The 22,898-nt window shown below is 38.1% G+C and overlaps 1 protein-coding gene across 1 annotated transcript in view; it reads right to left on the bottom strand.

The window, feature by feature from the left end:
• Nucleotides 1-21,780, bottom strand: part of TRAPPC8 (trafficking protein particle complex 8) — a 52,716-nt gene extending 30,936 nt beyond the window's left edge. Inside the window, 11 exon segments of the mRNA XM_030478851.1 lie at nt 1,296-1,446; nt 2,837-2,952; nt 3,941-4,188; nt 5,493-5,580; nt 6,712-6,865; nt 7,481-7,655; nt 9,006-9,086; nt 9,089-9,094; nt 11,987-12,070; nt 14,728-14,922; nt 21,549-21,780. Of these exon segments, the coding sequence (XP_030334711.1) occupies nt 1,296-1,446; nt 2,837-2,952; nt 3,941-4,188; nt 5,493-5,580; nt 6,712-6,865; nt 7,481-7,655; nt 9,006-9,086; nt 9,089-9,094; nt 11,987-12,070; nt 14,728-14,922; nt 21,549-21,705 (1,455 nt within the window). The 5' untranslated portion in view covers nt 21,706-21,780.
• Nucleotides 21,781-22,898: the final 1,118 nt, after the last annotated feature.

Genomic DNA, 22,898 nt, shown 5'->3' with positions numbered 1-22,898 from the left:
AAATTCAGTACTGTCATTGTAGTTTTTTCAACAAATTGCAAGCCTCAAAATGCTGAAAAACACATTTCAACAGCTACTAGTTCAAGATCATCATCTAATCAGTTACTGTCATATACAAGTTTACAACACACTAACTGATAAAAGGTTTAATACAATAGTCTATTTATAGCTCTGGTTGTCATTAACCAGACAGCAGCAGGAGAGTTATACATACTCACAGAACAACCTGAACACTACACAGAAGCATTGATTCAGTACTGCTTTACAGGTCAAAGATATAATTCCCTAGCAGGAATAATCTTTCTGATATAGTAAGACTACTATCTATTTTAAGATTACTGTTTTCTGAGTTTTGCTTAAATTAATTTACATTCACAGCTTCCAAGGGAGCTGTAGTAAACATGCACTCTGTAATTTTATTTTTTTCCTTATGGGGTAAAGGTAGAATAGCAAAGTTTTTCTGCAGTAAGGCTAAGACTTGCAGGTTGTAAGAATGCATAATTAACTCCTCTACAAACCATTCATTAAGAACCTGGTAACTCTTCAGATAATCCAAATGCAGAGCAACTGTCTGTACTAGATAAATGTGTATTTTTACAAAGGTTTTACATCAAGATGGCACAGTGTATAAGAATGCTTCCATAGCTCTATAAAGCAAAGTTTTAAATTTTGTCAAGTTAACCAGACTACAACCCACGAAACATAGCTTCTACAAAGTATTAAACCACGCTTTTTGTTTTTCCCAGTGTTCCCATTTATTTCGCTGAAAATTATTTTAGTCACATATACCTTCAATCTCAAGAGAAATTAATGAATGAGTATGTGTTTACAGTGAAGTTCAGCAGTGACATACTCAAAATATATCCCTCAAGAGTCTTAAAAAAAAAGGTACAATACCATATTTATAATGACATAATCTTGCCTTCCTGGCAAATAAGTATTTTGCCAAAATCTAAAATAGATACTATAAAATTATTTCACACCCAGTTTTGAGTTATTAGACTAAAAGTTTAAAGACCCATTTTGCTGGAGGTTGCATTCTAGATATTCTCCTTTCCATATTCCACATTTTAAGAATTAACTCTTCAATTTTTTTTACATCTTCATTCCCTTCACAAAACAGCAGCAAATAGATTTGAGAACACTTCAGGATTTGCTAAAGATACTCAGCAAATTTGGAAAGACCCTTATAAATGTGGAGGTAGAGGGAAGAGATTGCATTTTGTTACCTTCAGACAATACTAGAGAATATTAGGAAGAGTTCACAGAATGTTTATGTTATGTATAGTACCAACCAGTGCTCCAGCTGCATAAAGCATTGCCTGATCATTTAAGAAGTCTTTCTTTGCTGTATGGTAACAGCTATATGCAAGTTCATAGTGTTGCACCAAAAAGCACAAGTCTGCCATTTTCCGGATTTGAAGCTCTGGTGCTTCAGGTGGATACCTACAAATACAAATATTTAAATTCAAAGTCATAATTTTAATAACTAATAGCAACACATGCTCTATAAAGTTGTCTTAATTTCTATTCAAAAAGTAGAAATAAAAACTGTACTGCTTCAGCCTCACCCAAAAAACAACTAAGTGAAGCTGCATCCCCTCCCCCCCCCCCCCGCTCCTTCTACGTCCCCCCCCCCCTTTCTGCCTTATGTAGCTTAGTTTCACACCTTTTCTGATTAACGAGATTCACTGTTCCACTAATATTCAAAGGACACATTCTTCTAAGCCAAGAAATACTGAAAAAAAGTATGCAACTATCACTGAAACTGCTCAGTAAGATTAAGTGTTAGGGCGGAAGAGCTGTATGTGAAGGAAAATTAAGACTTTGACTGTTCACCTAGCTGTAGTGGTTATTTCTCCCCATTTCTTCTCGAAGAAAAAAAAAATGCACTAAAATACTATGCCTTATGCAAAAACACTGGGCAAGTTCCTCTCTTCTGCAAGCATCAATCTAACTTTCACTTAATCAAATATATACGCATCACTTCAGTGAATATCAAATACAATTCTACAAACACTTGTCAGCCAAATTTTGTAGGAGGTAAACCATGCTTACAAGCTCAATACAGAAAGCAGAAATTAACATTTTTATTATGAATCCAAAGACACACAACATGCAAATTTGCAGCTGTATGTAAGTGTCAGGGACATTAACAATATCCAGGAATTATTTAGACTTTTGTGGTTAAGACAATTGAAGAGTGCTTTACATGATTATACATCCTCATTCATAGAGGGAAATTACAAAGCATACAGAATGAATATTCTGGTGAAATTTAAAACCTGGTTTTATTGTAAACTACAAGTACAAAAAGTATGAAATTCCCCTTAATTTAGCTCTGAAATGCTCCTGCAAAAGCAATATACTTAATAATTAACTACATTAAATTACATAGTTACCTAAACAAACAAACAAAACCCCACAAACCAAAATATACACACCTTTACATAAGGTTTAGATTAAATAAGAAAAGGAAAAGCTTGTACTAATTTAAAAAAGAAAAAAAATCCCTTACAACAGACCATAACTTTTTTGTTACTATTACTCTTTAAAAAGTACGTTCTTCATAACTTAGAAAGCTTCACTATAAATATAGGAGGAAGATAGCTCTGTAAACAGTTCCTTTTAACCCCCTTTAAGTTCTGCTAATTCTTTCTTGTACACGTTTGGGCATAGTACTTTTCATGATTCTTTCCAGTTAAAGTCTTTTACAATATTGCTGATTTAGTTCATTTTGCAGTACACCATCAAAAAAAACCACAGGCCCTCCCTCCCCCCAAAAAATAGGTACATTTTCAGTTTAGATCTAAAGGTAAGGACTGAAATTACTTACAGCAAACCAGAAGTATTCTTCAGTTCATTTATACTTTTCTCTGGAACCTTGCTGCCGCTAAACCATTTTTTAGTAGCAGAAAACAGTGATCGACTCAAGCCTTTCCTGGATATTAACTGCAAAGGAATACTAAATTAGAGCACTATATTGCAAGAAATGTACTAATATAAGTTAAGCTAATGCAAAAACCTAAGTCCTAATGGTAAGCCTGTTTGCAACACTTTATATTCACTTTTAAGTTTCTTCATAAAATTTTCCAAGTGTAATGGTCAGCAAACACTAACTCCTAAAAGTCAGTTCAGGGAGGTGTTCCTTACAGCATATGATGTATCAAAACTCCTCACACTTAAAGTTATAACCTGAATGGAGAATTAAATGAAAATACAGAGTTTAGGTAACAGACTGGTATTTGCGTCCAAGTCTAATGCTCAATGCAATAGTTTGATTGTAATAAAGTAAGCAAATCCATCTTTCCACTGTTTAAGACCATAAAGAAGTGAAACACTTAGGACCTTACTGTGATGGAAATAACGCTAATGCATGTCCTTGACTTAACATGGGCATGATACTGTCATACTTCCAAAAAATTGTAGCTTGATAACAGAACATTCAGTTGCAAAAACTGCTGAGATCAGAACAGAATTGCATGATTTAGGGTGTCCATGCATTTCTCCCCTGTCAAGAAGTAGCAACTGAAATATACAACTTTAGTTGTGCATTCTAATGTTGAAACACAAAAAGTACATTTTGTTTCCTGGACTAGAACCATCCAGAAGCAAAAAATATTAACATTTTTAGAAACAAGGACAAATATCCCTGATAACAGTTTGGACAGGCTTTCACCAAGAAGCCACCTTGCACTGAAGCTCTGTTGACACAAATTGCTTTTAGTTGTTTTTTTGTTTTTTGTTTTTTTTTTTTAAAAGACAAATTGACCAAAAATGATAACTTGCGTTATTTCTCTTAAGTTTACCTACAGTTTTCAATAGAAGCATTAGATGCAGAAGTGAGTACTAATTTCAGAACAGATTTTTGGATAACTGGATTTATACCCCAACTGTTTTTCCTTATTATGGCACAAAGTGTTTTTAAGAGTAAACTGACCTGATCATTAAGTTGCCGAATTGTCTTCTCTATATGTGGCAAAAGTCCCCTAAATGTGAATTCCTGTATGAATTGCCTAATTCGATCGTGATCTGTGAGTGTTAAACAAGCACCATGCGGCGTTCCAGAATTTGATTTCTTTGAGTCTTGCAATGATGTGGTAGCCTTTGTGTAATCAGTGCTATCCAAACTGCCACTGGGATGATCCAGTTGAAGCGGGTGAGTCTTAAAGTTATTTGGCAGGCCATCTGTTGAAAGATTGAAACAAAACCTGTAAGTATACAGTTATCTAAACATTTTTTGTTTTAAATGTCGTTTTCATTTCCCTACTTCAAAGTAGTTCTTACTCAGAACTCTGATAAGCAAAGCTATTCACCAGTTATTCTGCAATGTAGATCAATGGCGAGCAGACAGCACCAGAACACTACCCCAGTATTGCATCACCCCTGAAATTCTTCAGAAAGCTCAGTAAATCTCAAGAAACCATGACTAAATACGTATAGTTTTGGTTCTCAACTACAGTGCAAAGAATCCCCAAATATGACTAGTATCAACAACATTGAAGGGAAACTATGTAAACATTAAACTTCAGGTCAAATATTCACAAAAATTGGAAATGCAGCAATTACAATGGCTCCATTGGATCCATTCACTCTTTTTCTGTTTATATTCTAAGATTTAAACAAAAAAAAAAAAAAGCACACACCTCATTTTCCATGCCCTTCCAAGCAATCGCGATGTAAAACAAACTCCACCAAAGTCCAATTAGTTCAGTGAGAAGGGCTGCTGACTACTACTGCATCTAGCTATCCAAACTACAGTGAAACTGTGTCTCAGTTTAAGACTTAAATAGTTCTCTTATTTATTATTCCTCTTGTTCACCTAGCTGTAGTTGTAACTGTTGTAGCTGTTTCTGTAAGAAAATCAGCTTGCTTTATATGGCCCTAGCTAGCACGGAGCAAAGCTGAGCCATGAAAGAAATCCTTGAATGGATTTTACTCATGAAATTTAAAGCTGAGTATGTAAAGTTCAAACAGCAGCTTGCAGACTACATCCAAGCTGTAAGGCCCTTGAAAGATGCTTTTTTAGGCAACTGCAGAGTTTCCTACATACACTAGGTCTCACCATGTCTTTCAAGTCAGGTATGAAGGATCTGGGCTGAATCAGGCCAGACAGTGTGGGATACCTCCACTTCTTCCCTATTTGATAATACTTCTCATCATTCACACTAACCAGAACTTCGATTATGATGAAAATTAAACATTTAAAGTTGTGTTACTTTTTGTTGTCAGAGTTTGTAGACAATATGCTTCATTGTACAAAAGATGAGCCCAATACACTAATAGCCATCTCATTAAAAATATATCTACCAATTACCACCAATCCAGTAGATCAGCACCACAGCATTTCTTTGAACACCAGTTTACATTATCTTTGAGCACTTAGAAAATTTACTTCGAAGTTCCTAAAAAAATCACTTGATTACTGTCCAAGACGAGAGAACTGTGTAAATGCTATCACACCAATGTTTTGACAGAAACTATAGAAATACCTTTAATTTCACTGTCTAAGCCATCTGATATCAAGTGATCACTACTCTTGTTTGAAATGACAGTATAAGGACAGTCTTCATAGCAATCCTGCCAGGGGGAAAAGAAAAAAAGTCAGAATTTTAAGAATACTAGAGCACACACAAGAGTTGATCAACAGTAGCTGTTAACTTTCAGAACAGTTGACTGAATTATTATAAAAGCAGGTTTGTTCGTAAGTGGTTTGTAAGGCTTTAAAAAGCACTCCTACTGTGAATATAACTTTCATCTTTACAAAATGAAGCAAATATCTTCTGGCTTGCTCAAATAGCTTCACTATCAACTAAAGCAAGCAGCTTTTACAAAGCCATGCCTACAGAAGTGAAAATATGCTCTCTAAAACAATTCCTGAACAACCTCATACAAAAAAAAAAAAATCACCAATGTTGGACAGTTGACACAGGACAGAAAGAAGAAAAATAGTTTATAGTTGAACATTACTTAGTGGTCACCTTAGCTTACAAAACATGAGATGTTTTGACTTCCCAGTGTCAGCTAGATTTGGTAAAGAACTATAATTCCACAAACAAACCTTTTAATCAGCGGCAGTTAAAACTGCAGGTCAGTCAAAAGCAAATTCAAGAAGGAATATTTTTGGTCCTGAAGCCAAAAAGACAGACATTTATGGCAAGCTAAGCTCAAGAGTTTGAGCTAACACATAGACACACTTGCCATCTTAGCAGATGACAGAACAGACTGGACTGCAACAGGTTACTAGAACACACATATACCCCCATAAAACACCACACCCACAAACTTCACTGTTTAGTGAAGTACAGAAGATTTGGGGGAAGAAGGGAGAGATTTAAGAATGAAGAAAATTAATCAAAAAGAAGATAGAAAGTTACTATGAATAGTACACTTCTGAAGTTACTCGCTCTTGTCAGTGCATAAAATACAAGTCTTTTATTTCAGGGCTCCTGTCAGTCTATTTCAGGCAGACTCAGGCTATTTCAGGCTATTTCAGTTCAGCACTCCTTACTGTCAATTTAAGTAGCATGGAAGATAGTTCTTAGAGAGGATTCATCTTATGCCCTCAGAAAAATTAACAGCTATGTTAGAAGGATCTTGACTGCCTATTAGCCCATTCTGTAGAAACACATGCATAATACTATGGCAAAGTTTAAGGCAACTAAGGCTTTCATAGGCATCTTACAAATTGTTTTTAGAATACTGTAATACCTGGTTCTGGATAGTGTTTTTCTGAAGGTACTGACTCCAAGGATCTGGTATCTGTTCATCTGTTCCTCTATTAGACACCCGAGAATTTATTTTCAGCAAATAGCAACCCTGAGTTCCATACCTCTGCTTCATTTCTTCATAAATGGAATCAGCCCTTAAAAAAAAAAATCAAAACAAAAAAACCCACACAATATTTATCCTGCCTTGATACCAAACAATTCTAAGTATGTACTGCAACAAGCTATTTTAGACTATCATCCACAGGGATTAAAAGGAAAACTCTCCTATTTTTAAAGCACTCCTTTATGAAAGAGTGAAACTGAAAATCTTTTGAGAATCAGTTCTGCTTTATCACTTCATAAATGGATACAGCCCTGAAAAAATAAAACATTTACCCTGCCTTGATATCAAAACAATTCCATTCTAACTACATACTGCAACAAGCTATTTTAGACTATTATCCACAGGGATTAAAAGGAAAAACTATCCTATTTTAAAGCAGTCCTTCATGCGAAAGTGTAATTGAGAATCTTTGAGAACTAGTTCAGTGAGCTAGCAAAGAAAGCATCTGCCTCAAGAAGCTAGGACTGATCCTTTTCATTTTATATGAACACAAACAATAGATCCAAAAATAATAACATCTGCCTTCATAATAGTCAGCGTACCAGTTACTGGATCCTACCGTACGCCTAATCTCAACAGAATTTATAAACACAAACATTTCAGCGAAAACTTTCATCTGTAAGTTCAGTGAAGGCAGAAAACTCACCTTTGCTCTTCTCCTGTGCTTACATCATGCAATAACACATAGTATTTGAGCGTGTTTGGTATAAACCACTTGGGATATAAGTATTCACTACTATGTTGAATTCGATGTTGTTCTTGAGACAGCTTCAGAAATTGCTCCACTGGCTCTGGTTCACTAGAAGAAACTACAAGCATACCTAAATTCATCGTTAAGGACATACACCAAAAGAACCCAGGAAGAACTTCTGATCATATAATAAAATTGGAAGTGCATAAAATTAAATAGATTAGTACAATGTTTAAGCCTGTAAAACACACTTCGACAAGAGTATGTGTAATTAGAATTTGGCCTTAGTCACAATAAAACAAACACATTAAACTGTCATTTAACTGACATCTGAACATGAGATGAAACAGAAGTTTGCACGGAATTCAAGCTTAAGCCAATACATAATAGCTAATAGTCCATCTAAGATTTTAGATACAGACCAACTGTTCACATGTGAAACACGTAACTGAAATTCACCTCCAGCATACTTTAGTTTTCAGCTTCCAAAGAGAGTTGGGACTTTAAGGTATCACTTGAGCAACAATAACAGCTGTTATTTATAAACACAATAACATCATCTGAGTAAATAAACAAGTGTTCAGATTTTTACCTCAATGCAACTACACAATTATTAATGAGGAACATCCTGCTCTGATACATATACTCTCCAAATCAAAGAGCTCAGAGAACCCAAAAAGCAAGTTGTACCTTAAATGTTACAAAAAATCAGATGTCAAAGGCCAGAATCAGTATTTTGCCAAGTTAATTCTGCACAAACGGTTCTCTGTAATGGCTACTAATACACCTGTTCCACCATACTGAAATGATAAAGTACAGTAAAGGGTTAAGAATAGGGCAGGCATTATGAAACCTGCAGTGTTATAATTATTATAAAGCTAAACATCACGAAACAGTACATATTTTTATTTTCTCTGTAGAAAAGAAAATTGGGCCCAAGTTTTCATGGGGGGGAGGAGGTGTAGGGAGCGGAAATTAAAGCATTTGGGCATCTTTCCAGGCTCGTTCTCATCCAAAATAGCTCAAAGTTCACCGATTTTCCAAAAACACCCTCCCCAACCTCCCCTCTCCATCTGCTAGAAAAAGCTATAAAAAGCAGCAGGTGCATTCCCGAACACAAAAGCCTCTGTTGTACATAAGGCAAAGTCCAACAGATACCTTTAATATCTATAGCAGAAAGCACTTTAGGATGAGGGAAAGTTTAGTTTACAGGTATTAGGTTTAGTAGTTCAGTTTAAGACAAAAAAAAAGAAAAAAAAGGTGTTTGCCTTAAAAAAAAAAAAAATTAACCAAAAAAGACCCCTGGACTCCCTTTTATTAAATTAGGTCCACACAGATATTGGGTGGGGGGGGGGGGGGGAGGGGGGAAGATAATTTCAAATCTTATTGGCCAAAAAGAGTTCTTGCAAAATTTCAAAGCCTCCCTTCTGCAGCCAGCTGTTACAGCCTTCACTAGAGAGCTCTAACACCCAAAGGATACATTGCAACATAGTGGTTAAGAATTCATGATCTGATGCAGGCATGGACTGAAGAAAACACTCTCTGTAATTCTCAAACCAAGAGTAGTAGCTGGAATACACAATAAGATAGGACAAATTAGAATATTGGCAACACTTCTATTTACTCTTTTATGAAAAGGAAGTATGAAAGACTACACCTAAAAGTGAAGCTTGCAAACTCTGACAAGGTTTGCATGGCAGGGAAAGAAGGGGAAACAGTCTAAGGAGAAAGCGCCTAAAATACACACAAGTGGGAGAAACAGTAACACTTAAATCAAATCCTGTGAAACTGAATTGTATCTTAAGTACCAACTTCCTCAATATAGGCTCATATGTATTCAGTCCTTGTTAGAGTAACTAATCTTTACCACCTCTTTAAACACAACCACTTGGGAAAGAAAAAGAAAACCTAAAATTTCTTTGAAAAGTCACTGAATTTACCTCACGAGGGATGTAAAAATTGACTGAAAAGCAATCTTAATTTCAGAGTATGTAGAGGAATTAAGGACTACTAAAACCCTAGCCTGCCAGTCTGTCTAAAGCTTTTTGCAAGTGTTGTGACTTGACAGTAGTCCCTTTCCTCTGCCCCACTAAAATAAACAGTTCAGCTATCAGCTGGCAGAGATCAAAAAAGCTAAAAGCTCCCATCTAAGCTGTACCATGCAATGTCTTATAATGTCAACCTGCCGTGTTCAAATGCCTTTTTGGAATATGGATTTTGTCTTCCTAAGAGTAACAAATCAAGGGGAACCAAGCATGCCTGGGACATCCAAAGAAATAGGAACTTATAAATCTTGTCTGTTTCTTTCCATTCCAACTTTCATTCAAGTAATGAAGTATTATTTTTTCTTTCAAGCCGTTTTATGCCATCTCAATTCTGCAACTCCTTCCCTCAAGTGAAAAAAAAAACAACCCAGAGCAAAATCGGTCCACTTCTAATAACCTCATTTCACACTGAAGTTAACTGGAATCCCATGTAAACTCACCTGCAAACTAGAAAAAAACCTTTTTTTTTTTTTTTTAAACAGAAAAACATGCATTAAGAAATCCTGAAGGTATTTTCTTTATATGGCCCCAAGAAAACACATTCCTTGATTTAATTCACATAAGAATTTCTAATGCTTTTTAAGTTCCCTCCATCGCCCCCCCCCCCCCAAACTACCACCTCAATTTCTTAGCTGACTTCAGTAAATTGAGTTTCATTTTTACACTGGCATTATCTTCTACTGCATTAAGCTAATGCATTTTGTTTAATCCTACGTTTTCAAGCCATCTTATATCAGCTTCATCCACACAGAAGTCAGATATAGTCGCACTTCATAACTGAACTCAGCCTGGCAGTCAGCACATCTCACATTAAAAAGAGAGCAATAGAAGGCAAACTTCTAGCTTTTGATTATAGCCTCTCTTGCAACTGCTGTGAGCAGTCACCTAGGGTATAAAAAGCTCTTGGCTTTACTAACTCCTACATGTAAACATGACAACTATTTAAATTGAGGAAAACAGCTCATTATTAAAAACAAACCCTGAGAAAGTGACTCACATGTATATTTTTCACAAGTATAACCAAGCCTTGTAGTAACTCAGGTTCAAACCAAACAATGATAAACTACTTAAGGCAGAAATTTCAACCACATTTTAATTTCAAGCTCTGTTTTCAGCTTTCTCTTTGTTTTACCAATGAATCACAGCAAAAAAACTTTAAAAAAAAAAAAAAAAATCTAACACAGCTACAAACAGGGTACTACTTTGTTTTGTGGGATGGGGTTACTCCCCTCCCCTTACTCATTCAACCTATTAAGAACCCTGAAAGTGGATAGACACAAAGGCGACTGAATTCCCTTACACAACTACAACATACGTAACAGTATTCACTCAAAAGCATTTATAGGTCTGTAATCATTTATAGTAGATACTTAAAATAACAAACATGCACTATATTCAAAACTATTTTTAAAATTTTCATATTTCATAACACATTACTGCAGTGCATAGCAACACTGTGTCATTTAGGAACACAGACCTTATGTTTTGCCTTTTTCCAATAGTATATTTCCAGTATACTAAACAAGCAGAACTGAAGTATAGGAAACCCGTTAATGTGTTCAGAAATTGCTAAGAAAAATAACTGCTAAGTAATATTCATACATATCAGCTTAAGAATGAGAAGTCTGCTTCATGAAGTTTTATACTTTTCAGCTACCTGACTGACCAAGATGAATTTCACAGATAACAGTACTCTAGCACATTCAAAAAGGAAGGCATTTAGCAGCATCTGAACAGATATTGAAAGGATAGTTATTACTAACCAAAGGCATAAACTTTTTTAATACCTAAAACTGAAAATCATCAAAATCTGGCTTATAGACCAGAACATAGAGCTTCACTCTAAGAAGAGAGATCAAAAAAAATCAATGCATTTTGGCAGCAATAAGTCTTACGAACTAAGTGGAAATGTATTAGAGAAATCTTTTGTTTGTTTGTTTGGAAGAGTCATTCTCCAGAAAGAATGTCAATGTAACACAGGCATAGGTGCTCTAAGTGCAGTCAGCACTTAAACTCCAATTTGAAAAGCGCTACTATACCCTGAGAGGGAAGTTCTATAGAGAAGCAGAAAGTATTTACATTTGAAATACATAACAGTGACAGAATACAGTTCCATAGGATCAAACAAGACAGTGCTTTTACAGCATCAGGTCATTTTCCACCACCACTCTGGACTTACCAATCGTATGGAAAGACCAAATGATTTAGATTAACAGGAGTAGAAATGTGACTAAAAGAAAAATTAAACAACCATCACCAACAATTTTTCATTTAGGGGGGAAAAAAATGGAGGAACACACATCTAGGCCAAGAAAAGTGCTAAACAGTTGTAGCAGATGGTAAGGAAAGGTGGATGGGGCACATGGAAAAGGAATAAAGGGCAATTTGGCAAGTTGGCACCAACCACAAAAAATACCTGAATAAAACGTGGATGTGTTCAGTTCCATCAGTGTCTCTTTCCAATTATTGTACCAAGGAACACTAGCTTTAACTGAGCGATCTGATAGAAAAAACATGATATTATTACACTAAAAACACACTGTTGGCTTTTATGCTCTGGTAGCATGAAGTAGAAAATCTATACCATGCAGGCCTATCAGGGACTGAAGATATTTCATTCCAGCTAACCTTAATCATGAACATTTCAGGCTCCTCAACATTTGACAGTATACTTTAATAGAATTCAATATTAATTCCTGGTTTAGCCCAAACTCTGGGCTTGAATAAAAATGGAAATCTATAAAGTAGTAAATAACTAAGTTTATATTTAGATACTATTTTATCTCTCTAGTTGGAAGATACTATAAATAAAACACTAATTTCTAAGATTTCTCAGCCTGTAGTACCACAGTTAAAATAACTGAAGATGTTAGCTGCCAAAAGTGGTTGTCCCAACATTATCCCTTATCTCCATCATACTCCTGCATTGCTGCATGCCAGCATTAGCATCATGCAGCCCTGAACAAACATAGCCAGGGAAGCGATCCAGCTGAAAACTTATCTGAAATAAGAGAAAAAAAAATGTAAGTCTTTAGTGGGATCACTTCTCCTCACTCTTCACATGCACCAGCACATGGGAAAAGCAGGCACAGCTGAACATAAGCAACCTTTCAGCAACCAACCAGGTCTCTCAGTACAAGACCACAGAACTGTGAGAGCATTAAACAAGCATAACAAAGAAGGATTATTAACAATTAAACCAATTCACTACAGTAGTTCCAAAACTTTTCTAAAAGAGAGCAGGATCATGATCCCAGTGCCAGAAACACTCGGATATGAGCTTCCTAAAGACTGTGTCCTCCTTCAAAACCTTCAAATTAGACTGCACTTGATCACTGCTAAAGATTAAGGAATTATGTTTTAATATTGCTATCCTAGAAAACTAATTCACCAAAAGAAAAAGAGCAAATTAAAAAACAGATTAGAGTATTGCACATTTCTATGCCAAAAGATTATGCTTTGTTGCCAGGAATGAATGCTTCCATTGGTTTTCAATAAAATGCTCTAACAAAGTTGAAAAAAATAAGTTTCTTAGTAAACACTCATAGTTTTCCAAGCAGAAAAAAAAAACTCTACCCAAAAAGCTAGGGACTTCCTCATGTCCTCCTACAATGTAATGGGATCTAAGTTTCATCATCAATAACACTGTACCAGTGTTTTGTGCTAAAGCCCTAAAACAGGTACCATAAAACTAGAAAGTTGTTACACGATTTTGTCATTCTCCATGATCTTACACATCTCTCCTTTTGTCAAATAAGCATATAGCCAGTCTGTATGGAAATAAAAACCTAATCACTGAGAGACAAAAGATAGTCAAGTACGATAATTTGTACATCTGAGGCTCCAGCAGCAAATAAGGAAAACAAAAGAAGTTATTTGCTTCTACAACTACAAAGCACAGCTTGATATAGCCATTCTTTTTCTTCTCTTCTTCCAATAGCTCACTTTTAAATTGAGATTGTTAGAAATATTATGGAAAAGTCTCTTCACTGAAATCATTCTGCTTTCTTAGGGTCTTCCAATCTGTAGAATTGAAGCAGACTTTCCCTCAAAAAAATTTCACAAAAAAAATTGCAATTCACCAGTTTCACAGATAAACGAGGGCATGGAAACTGGAAAAGGGTGCACTTTCAAACAGCCCTCAAAAATTAGAATTTCCAGGCTCAAGTCTTTTCCTTTATTATCAATATTTCACATCAAGTTAAGGATGCGTCTTATAAATTAGGTATCAAATATGTAGAACTATGCAATTTTTCATCATCAACATAAAATAAATACCAACATACCACAAGATCATCAGTTACTAATCCTCATGACGTTTCATCAGTCTTTTGCTATAGCAGAGCCAAATTCCTCACTGCATACTGAACTTCAAGTACAATAAATTACTCATGTTTAAATAGGGCAATGCATACATGCTTTGAATTAAGTATGTACTCAAAGGCTTTAATGGATTAGGGTCTTAATTGGGAGGAGTTTAATCTTCTCAGCTCTCAAGATCAGGTCTCATTTAGTATTATTCACAATGTCTCATCCTTTGGGAATACAAAAGCAACATGTCTCGTATATTCTAGCCATTTTGACAATGAAATACGAAGCACTGAGTTTCATGGCAAAAAAACAAGACAAGGAATCACACACCTTTCCTCAAAACCTTTTTTACTTACACTTTTTATGACACCTTTATGAACTCTATGCATTAAGCAGTAAGTAAAAACAAAAACAAAAGAAGCCAGCAAGACTAATTTCAACATAAAGCTGTACATGGGTACCAACATTATAAATAAGTTCTGATATTTATTCAGCCAAGTGTAACAAGTCAGTATATTGGTTTTGTAACAAGAAAACTTCTCATCTGATGAGCTATTAACACAATCAAAGTACAAGTATTTTCTACATTAAAGTAATATGACTTAACACAAGTTCAGAAAATTACAACATTATGACACATTAAATTAAGAATTAAGTTTAACCACTCTTTTAGCATGATATAAAACCAAAACTATTTGATAACTCTGAAGTTTTACTAAAAACAATGATTCAAAACTGATCAGCTCTCAGAGCAATTTTAATATATGCCAAGAAGTTGAAATCAAGGTTATATGCACGACAGTAAATTCCAGATTAAGTTATAAAAAATACAGTACTATTACATACCACTAATGTTGAGATCATAATCTCCAGCTGTGATCACATTAGCTACCAGTCCTTCAGCAGGCTGACTGACAGACACGACATCATTCAAAAGCTTCCGAATGGCACCAGGCTGAGGTGGGTGAGTAATAATGTTGTTGACAGCAATTTTCAAATTTTTAATTATGTGAAGCTGATTATTAGGATCTCTCATGTGAACTAAAAAGAAAGAAAAAAAGAATAGTATTTGTTGAAGAATATAACAGTTACCATACATTACTATTTCTCCAACAGGTTTTCCTCTTTGAAGGTTATTTTCTTCACTAAGCCCTTCTATCATTAATTTTAGATCACAATCCATAATACTTGAATATTAAAAATAGAGGGGGGAGAAGGCAAGAACAAAAAAATTACTCATGTTCAACATCAGGCTCATCTAGGCAGACTGATGAAAACAGCTTGTAAGAATAACCAATCAAAACAACAAAGTACTCAAAAGCACATGCCCTAGACTGCTGCGCCCGCTTCCTTGTGGAACGTACTCACACAGAAAGCCTATAGTTACCACACATGGATTTCACATAACATCTCATCTTCCCAGGAGTCACCAGCTTCCAAGAAAACCTCAGTACCCAATAGCGTTCAAGAAACTTGACAGAGATAGCATAGGATTAATTCATCCAAAAATGAACATAACCTTCATTTTTAATACTGTGTGATTATGTTTGTTTGGATTTTTTTGTTCAAGAAATGGTTTTAGAATGCCCCTCTTTTCCAAACAGCATCACACAACTATTTTAACTTAAAAGAATGTAATTGAAGTTACATTTCCTGAGTGACAAACTTTTGGTTAAAGTTAATCAAAGTCAAGGTTGGTAACACCAGCATTCCTGACTCACTTCTAAATACTTGTTTAAAAATCAGAAAAAGCCTTACAAGTATTAAATACCTATTTCAGAATTAGTCAGGAGAGTTTTACCTGATGAATACTGGGTTACTACATGTAGCCTCAAAAACAATCCCAACAATGCAGTGAAAGCGTCCATGGACCTACTGTTTATAGCAGAACTACAAATAGCTGGCAAGCACCTAAGCTGTTGCTGTGAAGATGCTGCTTTTTTAGAAGAAGTGGACTGTTACCAATCAAGATAATACTCAAAAAAGGAAACATTCATTATTAAATTGAGCCTTTAAAAGTGTGATACCAACCTTGTGTGATTAGCACACAGTAATTTACACTGTTTTGGCTTTGTGCTACTTGGAAAAAAAAAAAAAAAGGGCAACCCAAAACAAAACACTTTTCTCCCATTAAGACCAACTTCCTGAAGAAAGCCATCAGACAGAAAATATCATCAGAGTCCCAAGCCCATGCAAAGGGGTCAATACCAAGCCTAAAGGACAAAGCAGCAGCAAATCTGGCAAGATGATTAATGAACAACGGTATTTAACTGAAAGGCAAAGCTGAAATTCCACGTAACTGAGACAGCTATAAGTAGGGTGCCTTTATTTTGTGTTTGTTTTAAAAAAAATATCACTGGCAAAGTTTACTTTTTTCTTTAATGATATGCGATTGCTTTTGTTCCCTAAGTCTCCACTTTCGTTTTGTTTGTTCTGTTGTTTTTTGTAAACAAAGTCTCAGCCTCCTGAAGAGAAAAATACTATTAATCAGAAGAAAACTAAGAGGTTTTTTTCACAATTTCTACTTAAGGTCTAGCTCTGAGATCTTCACAGCCCAATCAAATCTTAGTGAACTCTCTTTTGTATCTTACAACAAAGTTACATTTTACCATAAGCAATACTTGTAGCTTCACATGACTTGTAAATGCAGAGCTTCCTTTGTAGAATCTTTGTGAAACTTGCTCCCTCAAAGACATGTTTTAAAAAAAGCATGCATAACATTTTCAGCAGATGTTACAACTTTAGGCCTGCTCTGACTTTTCATGTCATAGAATGAGCTAGGTTGGAAAAAACCTTTAAGACCATCAAGTCCAACGTTCACCCCAGGCATGCCAAGTCCACCACTAAACTGTATCACTGAGGGCCTCATCTACACGTTATTTGAACACTTCTAGGGACAGTGATTCCACCACTTCACTGGGAAGCCTGTTCCAATGTCTGATCACCTTTTTGGTGAAGAAATGTTTCCTAATATTCAATCTAAATCTCCCATGGCACAGATTGAGGCTGTTACCTCTTGTCCTATCGCTTGTTACTGGGGGGGGGGGGGGGGGGAAGGAGACCAGCCACCTTTCTCCATTCTCTTTCCAAATAGTTGTAGAGAGCAAAAAATTATCATTTTCCTTATTTCAAACCACAAGTACCACCAAGCCAGACAGACTGCAAATGCGGGCAGGACACATTGAGTACAGCTACCTAAGTCACCTGGCGATATCACATGCCCCACAGTACAGCCCTTGACTCTTTTGCATTTTATTTTCACATATCCCACTTTAGCATATAAAAGGCAGCACAAAGGAAAATTCTTGTTCTTCTCCTTACCTTGCAACTAACCACAAAATTTACACTGCGCAGGTTTTGACCTGAGTAGCCTGGAGAGCACTCCACACCTTTTACACAAGCCTTACCAGAAGTAACTACTATGCAAGCCAGCCAGATAACAGTAGATGTTTTTACAACCCATCTTAGCTATTAAAGCAGATGCCCATCGCAGTTCAAGTCTCGACTGGTGTAGTTCTGCCCTCCTCACTCACACATTCACTGTCAACTTTAGCCAGCACTGAAGCCCATGGAAAAACATAGTGAAGCAGTCTAGAGAACTGATCCTGCCCAAAATGACCTGAAAACCTGTGGGGGGGTTTTCAGCTATAAGTTTCAGATTGAAATGGTTCATCATAAGGCTATACCAACGCAGTCAAGGGCAACTGTGCTGGCTAAACTTAATTCATCCAGTTCAACCTTTCTATCAGAAAGCTGAAGGGGGGGGAATTGTTTTTCCATCCCATCATATAGGTACATTATCAACCCTACTATCACACGATTACTGAAAAGATCAAATGTAGAGGAAGTGGGAAAGACAAAAAACTAAGAAGCCAATTTGCCTTCACCAGTGCAGCTCTAACAGTAAAACTCATCCTTGGTGTCTCTTAAAAACATAATAGTCATAATAATGAAGAGCAAACATTTCCATACAGGATGCAGATGATATTTCTGGCATATGTGCAATGCTAAGGACATAAAGGACATACCTGGAACCCCACAAAGCTTTCACCTGGAACCCTAATACAAAATTTCAACTGTTTTACATTTCCATCAAGTGTTCAGAAAGTATTTTGCCAAAAGCGGGAGTAGTAACATACATTAGAAAAATATCTTTCCCATCAGAAGTGAAAAACACTCAGGATTAGTTCATATAGCTTTTTTAAAGTTTCTTAAAACCCGGATGTTATTTTAAAGAAAACCTACCTTTACAATATATACATTTGTTAAATTAAGCATCAATTGTTACTAACAAATGCAATACTTAAGAAAAACTGCCATTTCGAAAATAAATGTTAAGGTATAAAATCCACAATATACTTTTGGTTTCCTTTATTAAAGAAGGATTGAATTTTGGGGATGATTTTGTCTTCCTCTAAAGTCAAGCCTCAGCACGACAGTAAAGTTGTTCTCTCAATTTTTTTTCCTCCTTCAATAACAAAAAGTAACTTACTTATGAAAGTGAAGAAGCTAAAAATTACAGTACAGAGCACTTATCCAGTATTTCCTACCTTCAGAATTTGCTATATTGTAAGGGTATTTTTGGTTACACCAACATTAACAAGTTGCCGATAGGCAAAAGTTGTTGAGTAGGTTAATACTGATTATTAACGTGCAGAGGCCACCCCACCCCCATCTACATCATGTATATTTATGGGGTTTGACTTGAAATTCAATATAATCTGCTCTCCTTGGCCTGAGCAACCACAAGAAGCATGTGGTTTAACACTACCTGAAGAATCAAGCAGCAGTCTGGGCCTTCACATCTCTGCTAATGTGTGAAGGACGATCAACACATGCACAGTAGAAAGTTTAGTTTCTGTGTATCAAAACTGTTTCACACATAAACAGGATATTCATTTCATTACTGCATTGCTTCTGTAAGTGAGACTACTGATGAACACGCAGCCTTCAGCGGGCTCATAAGCTATGTAAATCCTAAGCTTCAGAGAAATATCTATATCGTAACAGGACTAAAAATGCAGTCACAAACCAGTGACTGAGCTCTTCAAATTATAGAAGAGTTCAGGAAGTAACACGTGGACTTTATAAAGTTCTGCACAAGTACAAGGGACAGCTTATTTCTAGAGAGATGAAATACTAAATCAACCCAATCTTACATTACGAGTTCAGCTAAATAGCTACCGAGTAAAGACAGGAGTATTAATAAAAAAGGACAGCATTTCATGTTCCCTTAAGAAAAAGTTGCGCTTTCAAGTGAAACCATCAAAACAATCATAAGCACTGAAACACACAGTTGTGGAGACATGTGCATGTACACACATTCTGCTGTACCATGATCAGATCATTAATCATGCCTCACCTCCTCTTAACCAGATATGAAAAGCACCACAGAAAAATTTTACCTCTAAGTCTAGTCAAACTTATTAAGGTAGAGACATTTAAGAATTCACCCTATATTTCCAGATCTTGTGCAGAAGATACAGTTAACAGTGTCACTATGCAACAGTGTTTGTGGAGACTCCAACAAATATGCTTCCTTGCCATAGAGCTCCACAAATTCTGGAGCTAGAGAAACTGCTTACCATTACACAAGCTCATGAGAAATTTCATTGCACTGAACTACTCTTCAGCCCAAAGCAAATGCCTAGGACTGTTTTCCCTGCACTCACATATTCTGGCTTTCACCACAAGAAGTTACATATAGTGCACAGTTACGTTTTTTCCATGAAGCTAGAAGAGGAAGTCACACTTGGAGTGAAGAACTGCAGTCAGGCTTGCAGCCTGCTGAATCAGAATACACAGAGTAGAGCAGTGAAAAACCCCACTGAACCAGCTTCAGCTTCTTGGTTCTCTAACGCTCAAGTCAGGTTTTGACCAGGATGGTTCAGACTGCTGAAGTCAGGCAGCCTTCACAGAACAGCAAGGAGGTTCCTTCTCGAAGATTCGTTACAATAGCCACAGCTGCAAAATTAGGAAATTGAAACTGTATCCTGGGGACTTAGATGCAGTTCATGATGATGTTCACTTACACTACTGTGTGACAGAGCTTGCAAAAGACCAATTACAGAAACAGGAAAAATTACTATGAAATTATGAAAATCAAAGTGTGAAGCTTTCCCCCATGAGTTTTTAGAGTAACGCAGAAATTGAGTCCTATCAGTCTCTCAAGTAGTAAGCTCAAATTCCTATGTCTAATCTTTAGCCGCAACTAACTCCTCTATTAAAAGAGGATGAAAACTGCTTTGGTTTATAAGCATACTACTGAGGTCTGCATTTACATGAGGAACACTGGGGATGATTCAGGTTCACAAGTTCCTTAACTGCTACAATAGTCGGAACAAAAATAGTCAGAACAAGGTGACAACAGAATAAAGTGTTCTTCAAAGTAAATGCGGCATTTTGAATAGTCTGTCTGGTTTTGTTTGCTAGATAAATTTTGAAACCTGTTCACCAAAGAACTTAAAGATTGATTTAAGTAACTTCAGAACTCCAAGGATGTGAGCTTCTGCGCCTAGTTTTTTTATCTCTGCTGCATTCTCACATAGCTTGTGAGTGTTGCTAAACAAAAACATTTCTAAACAAGATATGGTTAATAAATTAATAAGACTTGCCAGAGAATTAAGGCAGATTTTTAACACATAGTAGCTTTTAAGTTGATGCCATTTTTTTAAATGGCAATGCAAAGATCTCACTCAAGTGACACTACGAGCTTCATTTTTCTTGCAGTTTCCTCAACACATGACATGAAGAGACTCAAGTCTGAGCTAGGTGTCTGTCAGAAACCAAGTCTGACAAGTGTCACCCCACCGCCATTCTGACAAGTAGTTCTATTCCAACTGCTGTCCTGCATACTATTCTCATGAGCAGTGACTTGAAAAACATATCTTATATTAAAAAAAAAAATATATATATATCCAGATAATAAGGTAAAGCATCACAGTAAAAGAATCCTACTGCTTCTCTCAAGTGGTCAACTTTCAGTTTTGCTGCTGCTTTACATAGTCATTTCACCTGTGCCACATAACCACCTCAATTCCTACCTTCTCTTTGCACAGTTCTTACTCATAGAAACATCAACAAAAGAAGTATATACAATAAAAGTACAAGTGAGAGAAAGCACAGACATGTAACTGCAATTACAATTAATGTTTCTGAAAGACCATACTTTTGATGACTGGGTACTTCACTAACAGCCTTACCACAAATATGAAATCCAAGATCTACAGCAAGAGTCAGGTACAAGTGTTAGCCAGATAACAGTAAAGTCATTTTAAAGCAAGAAAACATCCGTTTAGAAGAGCTGGACGTACAGACACCTTTCTCTTCAGCCTTGTGATCTCCAGGAGAAGCCTAACTTTCAAGGTTCCACGGAGAAGTACACATCAAATAAAACTAAACGGACTTAACAGCTACCGGGGGCAACCCCAGCAAACGCGTGCCTCCGCAAGGCCGGTCACAGCTCCGGCGAACACCCGACCGAGTGGCCCGGGGACGGGGTCTCGCCTCCCGCCTCCGCTAGGCTCAGGCTCGCCGTGCCGCAGGGCCGCGCCAGCGGGCCGGCCGGGACCCCTCGCCCCTCGGGCGGCTGCCGGGCGGAAAGGAGCGGCACAGCTCCGCCTTCCCCGCCCCGTGTAAACAAGCCCCGCTCCGCTCCCAGCACCGACCTTCCGAGGTGAGGCGGCAGAAGGGCTTCACCAGCTCGGCGAAGCTCAGGCTGTTCTTGCGAGTGAGCCTCTCCGCCTCCTCGCTGCACAGCGCGGCCACCAAGGGCACGAACGAGTCCTGGATGAACTCCTGCACCGACTGCACGCACTGGGCCATCGCCGCCGCCGCCGCCACCACCCGGGGCGCCGAAGCGGCCCCGCCACCTTCCTCTGCTCTTCTCCGCCCGGCCCCGCCGGCTCCCCCTCCCCCGCCCCGCCCCGCCCCGCCCGCCCGCCGCTGCCTCTCCGCGGCACCGCCGCCTGCCCTGACCACCGACCGCTCAACAGCCGGCCAGCGCCGCCATGTTGCGCCTCAGCCGAACCCCTCGGGTAGCACCCGCTCCCGGCGGCCCGCGCGCTCACTCATGTGATTGGCCGAAGGGGCGGGGCCGCGCCGGGGCGCGCACGGGCAGGAGCGGCCGAGAAGGGGGAGGCGACGGTGGCCGGGTGGGGGTGGGGCTGTGTGCTCGCCTTCCCATCCTCCCCACCCCCCGGGGGCTGTTGGTGCGTTCCGAGGGGTTGGGCGCGGGGAGGCGCCGCCAACGGCCTTCGCGGCGTTGATGCGGGCAGCCCCGCTGGCGCCGGGGAGTGCGTTTGCTGCAGGCCGAGGGCTGGCGTTTGGCCTCCGCTCCCGGCCGCTGCGCTGCCCAGCAAACGCCCGCTGGGGCTGGGCGGCCGGGGCCGGCAAAAGTAAAGAGTTGTTTGGGGTTCCTGTAGCAGGCATGTCAGTGCTCAGCTGGGAGGAGCGCAGACCGTATGCCAGCCTTCCAGTGCTTAAAGGGTGCCTACAGGAAATCTGGAGAGGGGCGTTTTACAAGGGCATGGAGTGACAGGAGAAGGGGAATGGCTTTAGGCTTGACAGAGGGTAGATTTAAATTAAATACTAGGAATAAATACTTCAGTGTGAGGGCGGTGAGGCGCTGGCACAGGTTGCCCAGAGAAGCTGTGGCTGCCCCATCTCTGGAGGTGTTCAACGCCAGGTTGGATGGGGCTTTGAGCAACCTGGGCTAAGTGGGAGGTGTCCCTGCCCGTGGCAGGGGGGTTGGAATTACGTTATTTTGAAGGTCCCTTCCAACCCAAACCGTTCTGAGTGTTGTGATTGTATGCAGGAAATCAAAATCGTGCAAAATAGCTTCATTTTGAAGGTTCCCCTATTAGAGGATTTGTAACCTGAGTAAGGAAGTGACATGAAAGAAAGACTACAGTGATGATCAATGACAATTAAACATGAGTAATTTTTAATACCTTCTTTAGAGAGTGCTGCAGTAGGGTTGGGTTTTAACACTCAGTCAAGGGACAGTCCTTAGGACA

Source organism: Strigops habroptila, chromosome 1, assembly GCF_004027225.2.
Source record: "Strigops habroptila isolate Jane chromosome 1, bStrHab1.2.pri, whole genome shotgun sequence".
Classification (NCBI taxonomy): Eukaryota; Metazoa; Chordata; class Aves; order Psittaciformes; family Psittacidae; genus Strigops; species Strigops habroptila.
Note: the sequence above shows the minus strand (reverse complement) of the source record. Positions and strands in the feature narration are given on the sequence as shown.